Source organism: Trichoplusia ni, chromosome 27 (assembly GCF_003590095.1).
Source record: "Trichoplusia ni isolate ovarian cell line Hi5 chromosome 27, tn1, whole genome shotgun sequence".
In the NCBI taxonomy this organism is placed as follows: domain Eukaryota; kingdom Metazoa; phylum Arthropoda; class Insecta; order Lepidoptera; family Noctuidae; genus Trichoplusia; species Trichoplusia ni.
In genome coordinates this window covers 2,364,916-2,379,258 of record NC_039504.1, presented here as the reverse complement: position 1 = coordinate 2,379,258, position 14,343 = coordinate 2,364,916, and the positions used below count along the sequence as shown (strand labels likewise).

General features: G+C 37.0%; 2 protein-coding genes, 1 long non-coding RNA gene and 1 other non-coding gene across 7 annotated transcripts; 1 reads left to right on the top strand and 3 right to left on the bottom strand.

Moving 5' to 3' along the window:
* Positions 1–1,621: 1,621 nt before the first annotated feature.
* LOC113505874 lies at positions 1,622–3,294 on the top strand. The gene is made up of 3 exons (XR_003401665.1): positions 1,622–1,714; positions 2,407–2,440; positions 3,132–3,294. It is a non-coding gene; the product is annotated as an uncharacterized LOC113505874 (long non-coding RNA).
* Positions 3,295–7,537: 4,243 nt separating this feature from the next.
* Positions 7,538–7,621, bottom strand: Trnal-cag. The gene has a single exon. It is a non-coding gene; the product is annotated as a tRNA-Leu (tRNA).
* A 497-nt stretch (positions 7,622–8,118) lies between these two features.
* LOC113505943 (mucin-3A-like) lies at positions 8,119–10,594 on the bottom strand. The gene is made up of 4 exons (XM_026888825.1): positions 10,291–10,594; positions 10,144–10,177; positions 10,049–10,072; positions 8,119–9,813 (listed from the first exon to the last, which is right to left on the bottom strand). The coding sequence occupies exons 1-4, from the start codon at positions 10,330–10,332 to the stop codon at positions 8,315–8,317; spliced, it is 1,599 nt and encodes a 532-aa protein (XP_026744626.1). The 5' UTR covers positions 10,333–10,594; the 3' UTR covers positions 8,119–8,314.
* Positions 10,595–11,048: 454 nt separating this feature from the next.
* On the bottom strand, positions 11,049–13,895 carry LOC113505926 (mucin-2-like). 4 transcript variants are annotated; one of them, XM_026888803.1, is made up of 6 exons: positions 13,822–13,882; positions 13,393–13,423; positions 13,296–13,310; positions 13,024–13,173; positions 11,779–12,951; positions 11,049–11,661 (listed from the first exon to the last, which is right to left on the bottom strand). In XM_026888803.1, the coding sequence occupies exons 1-6, from the start codon at positions 13,861–13,863 to the stop codon at positions 11,144–11,146; spliced, it is 1,929 nt and encodes a 642-aa protein (XP_026744604.1). In that variant the 5' UTR covers positions 13,864–13,882; the 3' UTR covers positions 11,049–11,143. The 4 variants fall into 4 exon arrangements, with proteins under 4 accessions (XP_026744604.1, XP_026744601.1, XP_026744602.1 ...); XM_026888800.1 differs by having other exon boundaries at positions 11,049–12,951; positions 13,822–13,881; XM_026888801.1 differs by having other exon boundaries at positions 11,049–12,936; positions 13,822–13,881.
* Positions 13,896–14,343: the final 448 nt, after the last annotated feature.

The following is a 14,343-nucleotide window of genomic DNA, read 5'->3' as shown; positions in this document are numbered from 1 at the left end:
TTTTCTATTAAGGTTAACGATTGGAGAAATAGCACTTGGCTAGCGGGACAGGTTTGCATGATAGGAGGGACGGGTAGTCCATGAGGATTAACCGGCCTTACCAACAAAATAATAAATAAAAAAACACGTTTTTAAATGTCCATTCAAATTTTATCAAAATCTGCCCAGCTGTTTTTCATCATCGGCCTAGCCTTTTCCCAACTATGTTGGGGTCCGCTTCCAGTCTAACCGGTTTCAGCTTAGTACCTGTGTTTTACAAGGAGCGACTGCCTATCTGACCTCCTCAACCCAGTTACCTGGGCAATACGATACCCCTTAGTTAGACTGGTTGTCAGACTTTTCAAGCTTCTGACTACCTGTAACGACTGTCAGAGATGTAGGAATAATAGCTGGGACCGAAACACGGAGAAACTCGTTATGACAAAGACCCCTGTCTAGCTGTTTTTATAGTTGCTAATTGCATTGTCATTGAAGCTACCCTGAAAATTTCGACCTGGTAGTTTATCAGGAAGTGCCTCAAAAATGAGTTGCAAATCCAAATCGAACCAGAACGACAAACAAACAAAAAAGACAGTGTACAAGAAAAAGTGAGATGAATAGGTTCGTATGACAGGATGTTCTTGACCTTAACATCTTGGTTGTACTTACCACGCAATTGAGAAAAAACGGTATCTAATTTAATGTATCCGATGCTATTGTAGCAATACTGCATTTGTAACCAAGATTGATTCTAATATCGTTAACGTCAGCAGAAAACGGTCGAGACCAACTAACTGGTATCAGTACCAATTAACTAAAGGGTATCGTGTTGCCCAGGTAGCTGGATTGAGGAGGTCAGATAGGCAGTCGCTCCTTGTAAAACACTGGTACTTTGCTGAATCTCGTTGGACTGGAAGCCGACCCCAAGATAGTTGGGAAAAGGCTAGGCGGATGATGACGTGGCTCAGACCACTGTGTCATTGTGTGTCACTTGCGTAAGCGGGTTGGATGCAGGGGTTGTTTTACATGAGGCTTTAATTATGTTTTAATAAGGTATTATAGGGTAGGTAAACCTAATAATATAAATCTGTTAAGTCAGTCAGACAGATTTCCTAAAAATATTTATTTTTAATTTTGTCACATTATTAAAAAGTTAGGTAAATAAAAAGCACGTAAGTGACGTCACACGAGTAAACAATCATCATACCGCCTTCATCTTTTGTTTTTTGGAACTGTCTGATAGACTAAAAGTTGTTTTTTTGGCAAATAACCTACTAAAAAAAATATTATTGCATTAAAAGAATTATACCCTTGTGTGGGGGGTTCCGCAAACATTCAAATGACATGTACAAACGTACTCAGACACAAAAACGCATTCGTGGATCTCGTAACGGTCTAGTGACTTATATTTTTATGATAAATGTGTAAAAATAACCTATTTTATTTCAAAACAACCTTTGAATAGTTGGTTTTAATTGTCTAAAGCTTAGAAATAAATTACAATAAGTATCACTAATGCTGAATAAAATTGAACGGCAATCTTTCACTCATAAACACCTATCCAAACAAATAATGCTGCCATCTGTGTTAGCAAGAGAAGTCAATTGTGCACTTTTGATATAAATAGTTACCGCGATTTCGATTTGTCATTCAACACTTGTTATCCAAGAAGATTGAAAACATTCCTACATACACCATGGCAAAAATCTTCAACGTATTCTTTATTCTATGTGTGGTAAGCAATTCATATTTATTTTATATTTTCGTTTAAATTTTACCTGATGGGTAACCATAACTCGGTTTATTAGGTGTTTTAATTACCCTCTATAGATCATGTTATCAAATAGCTCCTTGGGTTGCTTGCTGGCCATTGCAGTTGTGGAAGCGAAACGTCATAAACGTCGTACTACGGCATCTCACTTTCACAATGGCAGGCATGGATAGTCTCGATTGATGAGTTGTTTCGAGAAAACCATTACCCATGGCGCCGTAGCATTAAAATTCTTGTGGTTTGTTGCTAGAGCTCTTTAAAAAAAGATAAGTATTGCTTTTTATCGTCATTTGAAAAGGGTTTTCAACATAATTGAAATGGATTCTGTTCTCAATTCATTCGTGTTTTTTTTTTATTTGTTACCTCAATTTCGGACTGTATGAACTGATTTCACTGGTTTTTTTTTAATTAAATAGCTGTCATTTGGTCCCATACAATTTTCATCAAGTAGCTTTCATTCATTTTTTGTTAGAAGTCGATTGTTTGGTTTTGGTAAATCAATAATCATAATATGTTGTGTATGTTTTTTGTGTCATGAGAGTTTAACAAACATTCACAGATGCTTGCCCTACGCGAGGATCGATCCCGCCACATGACACGCAACAGACTCTCAAGAGTGTTTAATTAGATAGCTGATTTTTTTTTATTGTTCACAGATCTGCTATGTAGTGCAAGCTACACCTTTACCGAGTAAGTAGAAGCCTTTAAACTCATACACAAAAAAAAAACAATCAGATTTAGAACGAATATACTGTTTATAAATGTTCTCGCATGTAATATATTCGTAACCGTGGCCCTGGTCTATATTTGGTGGCCCTGGTGTTATATCACTTAGCTACCTGTTCATTTATTATAGATTTTGCAAAATAGGGTGGAGGCCATGGGTTCATGTATTACGTATTTTGACATATCTGATAACCATAACCATAACCGTTTAGTTAGTTGAGTTATAGAAATAAATATTTTCATTCAGAAAAAAACCCACCCTCTTAAAGCGTCCGCTCGTGCGAGTTCTTGTAAAGAACTGTAAACTACATTTTAATTAGTCTAATGGATCTAACTGTGTCCACAAATACCCACTATGCGCTCTATGGAACATGGTCAATCCAATAAAAAATAGATGCAGAACAATTGACTCAACACCAAGGCTCAGTAGAAAATCAGCGTCAGGCACTAGTTAATGCTGAACTGAGACCTTTTTTTGGGTACACTTTTTTGGTGAATGTTATGTTTAATTTTTATGGTGTACTAATTAAAAACTTTTTTTTTCTTTCTTTCTTTCTTTCTTTCTATTGTTAAAATAAAGGGGCTATTTTAGTGAAAATGCTCTGTGGGCCTACTATTATTGTTGTTAAATTATTGTTGTTGCTCATATTTTTAGACTGTGGAAACGGCGGCTGCGGGCGCCACGACTTAGTCAATGTAGACTTGGGCGCGATTTTGGGTTCGCACGATAACAATGGTTGTAATGGCTGCAATGGCAACAATTGTGGAGGTCATTGTAATTAGCACTCATAAAATTAATATTTTCAACATATAAATTATTTATTTATCAGTTGTTATTTATTTTATATTATAATTTTTTTGTGTATTTATTCAATTAAATTTTATCAAAATGTCTTTGTTTTTATTCTTACCAACCTCTTTTCTGTGTCGGAAATGATACTTAGACTGAATAATATCATTTTAACCCATATTAAGATTAATTAAGACTGAATAATAGGGTTAAGAATGAAAATATCAAATACATTTTACCAAAAAGTATTAGTTTTACTACTGAATTTGGGAACCACTATTTAGAAATGAATTCATTTATTCTGCAAATGGATGGAAAGATACATATATTATCATTATCATAACTTTAACAGTTTTCATGTCTTTTTCGAAAATAAATGTCGAAACAAATTCAGGGGTCACAGTCAATTTTAAAATTTATCGATTCGAATTTTCGTAAGTATCATATATTTACTAAGAAATAAAAAAAAAATAAAAATATAAAAAAGCTAATGAGTTGTTTATTGAATTAAATAATAATATTAGTAAAAATAAATTCATGCAAAAGCACAGAACATGTAAAAAATTATATACACAAATAATGATAGCGGTATAAGCGAGCAGTTAAATCCCACGGATTTTATTATTTAAAAAATCTGATATTTTGTATATCCTTTTTGGATAGTTTCAATTTAATAAAGGATTTAAATTTCTTAGTCAATAGCTTGCGATAATTTGTGGGACACTTATTTTAGAAAAGTATACATTGGCCCATGAACGACTTGCTTACACTGTGGAGACGAGTAGCATGAACCGAGTGAATATCGGAATAAAGTCCCATTCGTTTTTATGAACAAGCATTAAATTCTGAAATATGTACTGTGAAGTAACAGTCAGAATGTTTATCTCTTTGAATTTCTCTCGGAGAGAAAATCTTGGGCCTCTTGGCGCGGACAGACCTGGTCTGAAGCACAAAGATAGAATGAATACCTGCACAGCCTCCTCAGAGCTTTTCTGACTGAACTGAACATGCTCGATAACTTGTAGTTTGCCATCAATAATTTGCCTGCCATCTTTGTTTTTGCAGTCGAATTATTTTACCTCAGCTATCACAGCTAAAGGATAAGAAATCATCTTCCGATCACTTTAATATTATACCGTATAATGTTATAATTATGAAAGTAAGCGTAGCAAAACGTACAAACCAAGAGTACATTAGTGCTTTGTCTAGGGCAGCGGTGGTCTTTTCTATTTACAAGCTGCACTTTTTGTAGTTTAAGATTATATTTAATTGGGTACCAGCACTTGGAAGAGATAATTAAACTCTTTTCAGCTGCATCAAGAAGCAAGTTATTTGCTTATTATAACCAATTAAAGATGCTGTTACGCTTGTTAATGGAGTTCGAGAAATCAATTTCTGTTGTATTATTTTTAAGGTAAGATGTTAAATAAAATGATGCAAAGGAGCCATTTTATGGGTAAAATAAGAGCATTATTTTAAAAACGCTCATTCTGTTAAGTCTTGAAATTAAGCATTGTAACTTAATTCTGTTGCTTATGGTCACCGTAAGGCACAAACTGATTTCAACTACATAAATGACGCTGTCATGTTTCAGATTGTCGTCTCATATTCAGAGAACAGAGGAAGACTAATTATCGACTACCTCTACAACTTTCTAGTCTTTAGACTACAGCTTACCTTAATTGACTGTATCGCCCAAATAAACAGAAGAAACAAATTATGAATGTTTTTTTTAATAATGTTTTATTAATATTGTATGTGGAAAACTGTAGTCTTACCCTTTCAAATCCAGTATGATTGTCATTAATAACGTGTATGTTTAAACCGCTTGAAGCCGTCGTGAGTTAGAAGTTGCAAAGCAGTGCAATATATAGGTTATCCATATTTTACATAGAATTTTTTATTCGTGCGAAATTTCAAGACGTACACGTTATGAAAAAACCTGTCAAACTAGTAGCGTAAGGAATGAAAAATGAAGTCTAGTGTTTATGAGTCGTACAATTTATAGATAAGAGATCAATTTAAAACAGCAACTTAACGCTTTTTTGTAATACTTTACAAAATAACTCGGCTAAAGTCGCTTTCAACATCTAGTATTTCTAAATGTGAATATTATTCACTTTAAGCTGACCGCATCTATAGCTGAGATGTTGAATCCACCACGCAAAACTGACAGTACGCGAAATTCGATATCTGCGTTGGACAAGCATTTGCGTGATCCACAATTTCTGTCTGGTTGTCTGTGTGCACGAGACTTGAATGTTTATAAACCCCCGAAATACGAGGATTCAAAGAACTCAAAATTAGTTTTAAAATGATAAATATTAAAATATAAAACAGTTTTAATAGACTTCATATCAGGTGTACAACACGCCTAGGCTAAAGAAATAAATAAGGTGCATCAAAATATTTGAACAAGTGCACTTTCTCTGATGTCACGTAATGCTTTCAACTAAAAGACTAGCACTGAATAAACACAAGGATGTTACCAATACCTAATAAAAAGCGTCTATATTTCATGACATTCTTTTATGTATACTATCAAATTGCAAGTTTGAACTAGGGTTCTAATACCTAAAGATGATTCATTGATTTATTCACGAGTACTTATCGGCCCGAGTACCCGACTAGTTTCGGACCCAACGTGAATTCTTCATCGATAAAAACGCGTGGGTTGCCTCATTTAATAATGAATCAGTCTTACGATAGTTACTATAAACTGATGACTGACAGTGATGGGTAGTTCACCGTCTGATCAGGACCAGGCCTGTGCTAGATTTGCGTTAGTGTTCCACGCGCGCCTCAGAGAGATGTCAGCAAGCTCTGTTTGGCCCATTAAGACTGATGCCTACTAGGGTAGCGAGACTGTCCGAAAGGGATACCGTGGCCTCGACACACAAATATCTAAAGGAAGGACCTGCGGTACTGATGTCTGGTCTTCATCTCAGAAACCGTGATAGCTAGACCGATCAAATTTATACTGATGATGATGTCGCTATAACACCGAATGATAATAACAAAACCGAGGTTCACACATGGTCCTAAAGGCCAAAACTTTGTCGGGTGACCTAAAGGCCCTGTTTTTTTGTTGAGACTCGAACTTGGTTGTTTTTTTTTTTCAGATTCGGTTTTCCACGTTATTACACACTCACTTTCTTGTCTGTTTCTTTGTTTGTCGTTCCGGTTCGATTTTTTCAACTAAATTTTGAGGCATTTCCCGATAATCTAGCAGCCTAGAATTTTCAGGGTAAGTAGCTAGTTGTTGCTATGACAATGCAATTTACAACTATGAAAACGGCTACACCGATTTGATAACATTGGAATGGTTGCATAGTACATATGTAAAAATGTGGCTGCCATTTTTTTTTAATCTATTAAATTTTTTCCTAACACTTTTTAAAAAGCGGCTAATACGGAAACATTTGTAGGCACAATATGGATATCGACGTCGTGTAAGATCAACGTACGACGCGGCGGCACGGTGCACCAAAACGCACGTAACGGTATTATCTTAGCTCGCACCTGGTTGCCAACTGCTTATTCTGTTACATTACAACTGTTGATCGTATGTTTTCAATTTAAACTATTAAGGTCCTAACTGTTGCCGATGTTGGCTATAGCTGCAAAAACATAACCCTCCTTTCATGAAGTCGGATAAAAATGAGACGCTATCTCCATACCAAATACAAACCGGTCCGGGGGTTTGGGTGTGAAGAGGTAATAAACATACACACATTATCAAACATCCAGACACGCATACATACACTGCACAATTTCTTTAAAGTTATTTGTTTTAAGGGTTCAGCCCATCGTAACAAAAATAACTTCGAAATAAACTAGTACTTGCCAAAAAATATGGTTATAGAGAGTCAATGTTAGAAGAAGAATATTACGGTGAATATAAGAATATATATTGTAGAACATTATTTTGATCTATTTTGTAGAGTTTAGACAGAGTACGGAAATAAGGCATAAAATCGTCAGTACATAAGAAACCTCAAAAATTTACAATTGATGTCTGTCTACTAAATTATGCCTGAGTTATACTTTGAAACATTAATCTTGAATCACTTCATCTATTCAAAAAATCGCATCAAAATCTATTGCGTAGTTTTGAAGAATTATTAAGCATACATAGGAATAGGCAACCAGGGTGACTTCGTTTTATAATATGTAATGACTCATGAATATTGTGCATATTACTAAATAAATAATATTAAGTCCGAAAAAAAAATAGAATATTTAACAAAAGGTCCGAAATTTACAGCGATTGTCAGGAGTGGGATTCGAACCCACGCCCACAGAAGTGGACTGCGACCTGAACGCAGCGCCTTAGACCGCTCGGCCATCCTGACATGTCAAATGTGTTTCATATTTAACATCTAATCCTACAATTTTTGACATGTATGAATAGGACTAATATATGATTGTACTAATTCTTGTAATTTACTTTTATACTTCAGAAACAAAAAATAGTACAGAAACAGTGTTTGGGCGAATAGTGCTTTTCAAAATGTTGTTGCACTGGATTTGGCCGCTGTTGATTTAGATTTTTTTATTTTATTAAAAAAAAACACTCCCGCAGTTAGGAATTTATTCGTTGTGTCGCGGGGGGTTTTATAAACGTACAAATCGCATGCACAAAGACAACCAGACTTCACAACAAGCATTCGTGGATCACACAAATGCTTATCCTACCCGGGGATCGAACCCGCGACACGTCGCGCACAGTGGGCACAGTGTTTTTGTCTACGAATCTGAGCCGAATCTTGTAAAGTTGTTAAAAGTTTTAAAGCATTTTCATAGTCAGTAAAATGTGTTTATTGATAAGGAAAAAAAAACACGTTGTAACTCATTAGTATTTTTTATACATATAAGGGATCAAAATAGACTTAAAGATATATAATATAATTTTCATATTTACCATGACAACATTTACGTAATAAATGTGCATGCAAAACATTTTAGATTTCAGAACAACTTTCTTCTTCTTGGATTTAAATATTTCGAAGAGCTTAATAAATAATAAAAAATCGCATGTTTTCAGCTCACAGGATTAAATCAACAATCTGTTCTCCTAACGCACGCAGCCTGTGACAGTTATTATTGCGTTGGTGACAACTATTCGGCCGTTGGTGGCAATTGTGATGTTCAGGATGTCCCCTTCTGCAGTTATGTGGAGAATTACACGTATGAAGTGGTATCGTTGCATGGCTGCACAAATTAGGGCAATTGCGTCTTGGTCTATGCGTTGTTTGTTCATCACACGGAGTTTTTTGACTGCCTCTACAACCACCTGGTCTATGCGTACATGCAGCTTCTGTAGTATGCCTAGTTGTTGTAGTTGTGTGTGGTTTTGGGGTAGTATGCTTGTGGGGAACGGTATGTCTTGATGTTGTATGTTTGGTTGTTTTTGGTGTAGTGTGTTTAGTTGTGGTTGGGGTTCTACGTTTAGTTGTGGTCGTACGTCTAGTTGTAGTTCTGTGTTTGGCTGCAGTAGTATGCTTAGTTGTAATTGGAGTTCTATGTTTACTTGTAGTTTGCGTCGTTCGTTTGGTTGTGGTGGTGTGTTTAGTCGTGGTTTTTGGAGTATTATGTTTGTTTGTCGTGGTATGTTTAGTAGTAGTCGTGTGTTTAGTTGTTGTCGGAGGTGTGTGTTTAAGTGTGGTGCTATGCTTAGGAGTGGTCGGAGTTGTTGGCTTATGCGATGTCTGTTTGACTGTTGTCGATGTCGTGGTCTTTGGAGTGGTATGTTTGGTTGTAGTGCTTGTCGGAGTAGTATGTTTCGCTGTAGTAGTATGCTTAGGGGTGGTCGAAATTGTTGGTTTACGTGTTGTATGTTTAATGGTTGTGGAAGTAATGTGTTGCGTGGTTTTTGGGGTAGTATGTTTAGTTGTGGTTGTATGAGTCGTAGTCTTTGGAGTGGTGTGTTTAGTTGTTGTGGTGTGTGTCGTGGTTTTTGGGGTAGTGTGTTTAATTGTAGTAGTGTGCTTTGGGGTGTTATTTTTTACTGTCGTTATCTTTGGAGTGGTGTGTTTGGTTGTCGTGGTACGTTTAGTGGTAGTCACGTGTTTAGTTGTTGTCGGAGTAGTATGCTTAAGTGTGGTGGTATGTGTCGTGGCTTTTGGGGTAGTGTGCTTAATTGTGGTAGTGTGCTTTGGTGTGGTGGTTTTAGTTGTCGTTATCTTCGGAGTGGTGTGTTTGGTTGTCGTGGAATGTTTAGAGGTAGTCGCTTGTTTAGTTGTTGTCGGATATGTAGGTTTATGTGTGGTGGTATGTTTCGTTGTTTTTGGGGTAGTATGTTTAGTTGTAGTAGTGTGCTTTGGTGTAGTATGTTTACTTGTGGTTGTATGTTTCGTGGTCTTTGCCGTAGTGTGCTTGGTTGTGGTTGTATGTTTCGTTGTGGGCTTAGTTGTGGTTGCATGTTTAGTAGTTTTTGGAGTTGTATGTTTAGTTGTTGTTAATTTGGTGGATGTTGAAGGCTTACGAGTCGTAGTTTTGGAAGCTGTCGTCGATTTATGGGTTGTCGGCGAAGTAGTGTGATCAGCTGAAATAAAAGAAATAAGTCTATAAGTTATTGCCAATCAATGGGTTTTCTCATTCTAACTATTCAGATATTCAGGCATAGAAACAACATAATCTACATGTAAAATACCAACTAGATTTGGAAAAATAAAAACGTTTTTAAACGCGGATAATTGTATACAGATTGATATAGTTTTAAGAAGTCTAATGACAAATGTTTTATTGTTATCTGATATCATACATTTAAAACTACTCACGTTTAATAGTTGTATCTGATCCATCTGTGAAAAAGGAATAAATTAAAACTTTTGTTGATTCACAAATAAAATTTAAAAATAAAATATAATAATACCATCGTTCTCCGTAGCGCACGTAAAGCAACAAATCTGAAACAGTGATCGAATTGATTGATTTTAAATTTGAAAATAAAAACGTAAAATATACAACAAAAGTCACAGTCAAAAAATTAGCAACTCATGAACTTTATAATTTCACTCACCTCTAAAATTAATAAACAAATGATTATAATGTTAGTCCTCATTCTCGCCAGCGGAAAGCCACGAGACTATAGACTGGCAAATTTCTATCAATCACCCTTCTTATATTTAATGGAATAGTGACAGGCAAGGCTTGTCAATAACGTCAACTTACGTATTATTAGCACAGGTGATAGCAATCGGCTAAGAAATACCTTAAAACAATAAATGCAGTTCGTACGTACTTTGGTGCGGTTTCGAGTCCTTAATAAACAATGTTATAACACGTCAACAGCTTTTACGGTAAGTAGGCAGTTTGAGTTTATGTGTGACTGGACCAAGTATGTATGACTGTATGTGTGACTCGTCGTAACCGTATAGGTAAAATTAAGAACTACAAAATGTTATTTCGCCAATGAACTAAAAACTAAGGCGTGCCTCAAGGAAGTATTTTAGATTCATAAAGTTTTTTTTGAAAGCGCGTGTGTTGTGCTTTAAGATGAATACGAACTTACTTAATTTTTTGAACTTTACAATAAAGTTCTATGATATAATAATTATTTCTGCTCTAGATTTTCAAGTTTAGTTCTCGCTTCTGTTAAGTATTGGACAACACTATAATACAAAGGACTGTTTTAATAAAAAACAGTTAAAATGATGTACTGTATTGACAGAAATATAAGTACAGCTAAATATTGTTGTTACAAAAAAGCTGAAAATGTCTGTGCATACTTAAAACTTGCGGAGGTTCTCATGTTGAATATTAAAAAAAAACAGGTTATATCCGATCAATTTATGTCTATTTTCTTACAATTCTAACTTTATAGTACAATTTTTATTCTAAGTTTCTATCTATCGTAGTTTACAAAATGGTCGCTATGAAGAACATGACCCGGTTTTAGTTTTTGTTGGTTTTGTCGTTGTGGTTGTTCCAGTTGATGCACACGGTGTTACTGGTTTAGTTGGAACCGTTACGGGAGGTTTACTTGGGACCGTTACAGTAGGGTGAGTTGGGACGGTTACAGGAGGTTTACTTGGGACAGTGACAGGTGGGTGAGTGGGGACGGTTGCAGGTGGCTGGGTCGGGATGGTTACAGGTGGATGTATTGGGACAGTTGTTGTTTTTTGACACGGGGTGGTTATGGGAGGTTGACTTGGGATAGTCACAGGCTTGTGAGTTGGAACGGTTGCAGGTGGCTGGGTCGGGACGGTTACAGGTGGGTGAACTGGGACAGTTGTTGCTTTTTGACACGGGGTAGTTATGGGAGGTTGACTTGGGATGGTCACAGGCTTGTGAGTTGGAACGGTTGCAGGTGGCTGGGTCGGGACGGTTACAGGTGGGTGAACTGGGACAGTTGTTGCTTTTTGACACGGGGTGGTTATAGGAGGTTTACTTGGTCCAGTTAGAGGTGGGTGACTAGGTTTGATTGTAGGTGGCATAGTTGGAAAAGTTACAGGTCCGTAATTTGGAGTTGTTGCTTTTCGACACGGGCTGGTTACGGGAGGTTTACTTGGTCCAGTTACAGGTGGCTGAGTTGGTTTGATTGTAGGTGGCATAGTTGGAAAAGTTACGGGTCCGTAATTTGGAGTTGTTGCTTTTTGACATGGGCTGGTAACGGGAGGTTTACTTGCTCCAGTTACAGGTGGGTGAGTAGGTTTGATTGTAGGTGGCATAGTTGGAAAAGTTACAGGTCCGTAATTTGGAGTAGTTACTGTCGGGGGGCTTGGGGCAGTTGTTTCTTGATGACACGCTGTTACGGGAGGTTTATTTGGGACAGTTACAGGGGTGTGAGTGGGGACAGTTGCAGGTGGCTGGGTTGGGACGGTTACAGGTGGGTGGCTTGGGACATTGGTGGTTTTTTGACACGGAGTTGTTACGGGAGTTTTACTTGGGCCAGTTACAGGAGGGTGTGTGGGGACAGTTGCAGGTGGCTGGGTTTGGACGGTTACAGGTGGGTGACTTGGGACAGTGGTTGGGTTTTGACACGGAGTTGTTACGGGAGGTTTACTTGGGACAGTTACAGGGGGGTGAGTGGGGGCGGTGGCAGGTGGCTGGGTTGAGACGGTTACAGGTGGGTGGCTTGGGTGTGTGGGGACAGTTGCAGGTGGCTGGGATGGGACGGTTACAGGAGGGTGAATTGGGACAGTGGTTGGGTTTTGACACGGAGTTGTTACGGGAGGTTTACTTGGGACAGTTACAGGGGGGTGAGTGGGGGCGGTTGCAGGTGGCTGGGTTGAGACGGTTACAGGTGGGTGACTTGGGATAGTGGTTGGGTTTTGACACGGAGTTGTTACGGGAGGTTTACTTGGGACAGTTACAGAGGGGTGAGTGGTGGCGGTTGCAGATGGCTGGGTTGGGACAGTTACAGGTTGGTGAGTTGGAACCGTCACAGGCCGGTTACAAGGCGCAGTTACGGTTGGCTGAGTTGGGGTTTTTACAGTTGGAGCTGTTACAGGTGGTGGTGCTATTGTCCCAGTTGATGGACACTTAGTAGGCGACGTTGTTGGTACGGTTACCACCGGTTTAATAGTTGTTATTATGGTACCAGAGGAACATGGTGTGGTTGCTTGATGACTAGGAACAGTTGTTGCTGGTCTGCCGGTTGTGACTGAGCCAGTAGTACCACACGAAGGTGTTTTTGGTTTTTCTATGGTATGTTCAGTTGGACCTGGGGATGAAGATGCTGTTGTTAATTTAATCGAAGGTGTTGTTGCTGACTGCCTTGCCGTGGATGTTCCAGTAAAAATATACTTACTTGTTGATGGTTTAGTAGGAGAGGTTGTTACTGAACCACAAACAGGTGTTGGTTTACTTGTAGTTAAAGTTGATCCTGGATTGTTGGAGTTGCCTCCACCCGATACCGATTTAGGAGGAATCGGAAGAAATGAGTGTGATTTATCTACAACTGTAAAAGAATAATTTACATTGCAATGATATTTTCCAATACTATACTCAGTAAAGCAGAATGCAAATAGTATTATATTAATGATAGTATTCCCTTCAAATATTGATCAATTCAAGACTTACATTTATTGAACAAACCTGCAATAACAAAGAAGTATACATCAAAATAATTTACAAAGCGACAAAAAAAGAAATTATAAACTTTAATTTCTATACAGACCTAAATTTGGTTTAGCTCGTGCACTATAAAGCTGCAAAAAAAAAAAACATATTTAAAACTATGAACTAATTCGTGACAATAAAATGATGTCGGACAAAACATACGAGTTAAACAACGACACTAGTTTTTCAAAGAATATGTTGGATAAATAACTCATAAAATTTTGCTGACATTTTCAAATAAGAAAATGTGTGAGCCAAAAACGTAGACAGCTACTAAATATTGACTTGACGTTGCATTGCAACGATTGCAAAATGTATGAAATCCATCCTAAATTTTAAACTTCAGAATCAGATAACATCCACTTGATTTCAATTCATTTATAAGTTCGATTAAAACACTTTATTCTTATTGGGTGACCTTATTTAGATATTTCAATTTGTCATACTTATGACGGTTGTCACAATATTTACATAATTATTTACTTACCGCACACATGAGAAAAGACAGTGCCAAAATGGAAGTCCTCATCTTCTCACTTCACCAAACTGCATTACATTAATTAGCAAATTTCTGTGTACCAACGTTTTTATAATCGATTTTAACAACGTCACCGATATGTTTTTTTCTTTATATTAATACAGGTGATGCACAAACCTTAGAATATAAAATTCAACTTCATTATTGCAAAGAATTCCTACGTACTTTATTGAATCAAAACAATATTGTTTCAGGACAATATTGCTTACCCGTAACTAATTTGTCTCATTAGCAACTTATTTATTAAGTAAAGCTATGAGTAATGCACCTAATGAATACACACTTTGAACATGTGCAAGGTAATTATTCTGTTATTGGACTTTCACACTTATGTTCTTTACTTATTTGGCTCATTTTAATTTATCACTCTTGGCAACTTTGTGTTTGGGTTCTTCAAGGATGTCACCTAGGTCCGATACAAAGAACAGTATAAAATCCGGAAACAAAGATATGGTATGAAAATAATGCAAA

Bases quoted from the DNA above. Each gene is read 5' to 3' on its own strand.
- LOC113505943 (XM_026888825.1), bottom strand. From the start codon at position 10,332: ATGAGGACTAACATTATAATCATTTGTTTATTAATTTTAGAG. The intron at 10,073-10,143 runs GTATTATTATAT...CCTTTTTCACAG, and splicing joins GTGCGCTACGGAGAACGATG to ATGGATCAGATACAACTATT. The intron at 9,814-10,048 runs GTGAGTAGTTTT...CTTTTATTTCAG, and splicing joins ATCAGATACAACTATTAAAC to CTGATCACACTACTTCGCCG.
- LOC113505926 (XM_026888800.1), bottom strand. From the start codon at position 13,863: ATGAGGACTTCCATTTTGGCACTGTCTTTTCTCATGTGTGCG. The intron at 13,424-13,821 runs GTAAGTAAATAA...TTTTTTTTGCAG, and splicing joins TGTCTTTTCTCATGTGTGCG to CTTTATAGTGCACGAGCTAA. The intron at 12,952-13,023 runs GTAAGTATATTT...AATTAACAACAG, and splicing joins TCCTACTAAACCATCAACAA to CATCTTCATCCCCAGGTCCA.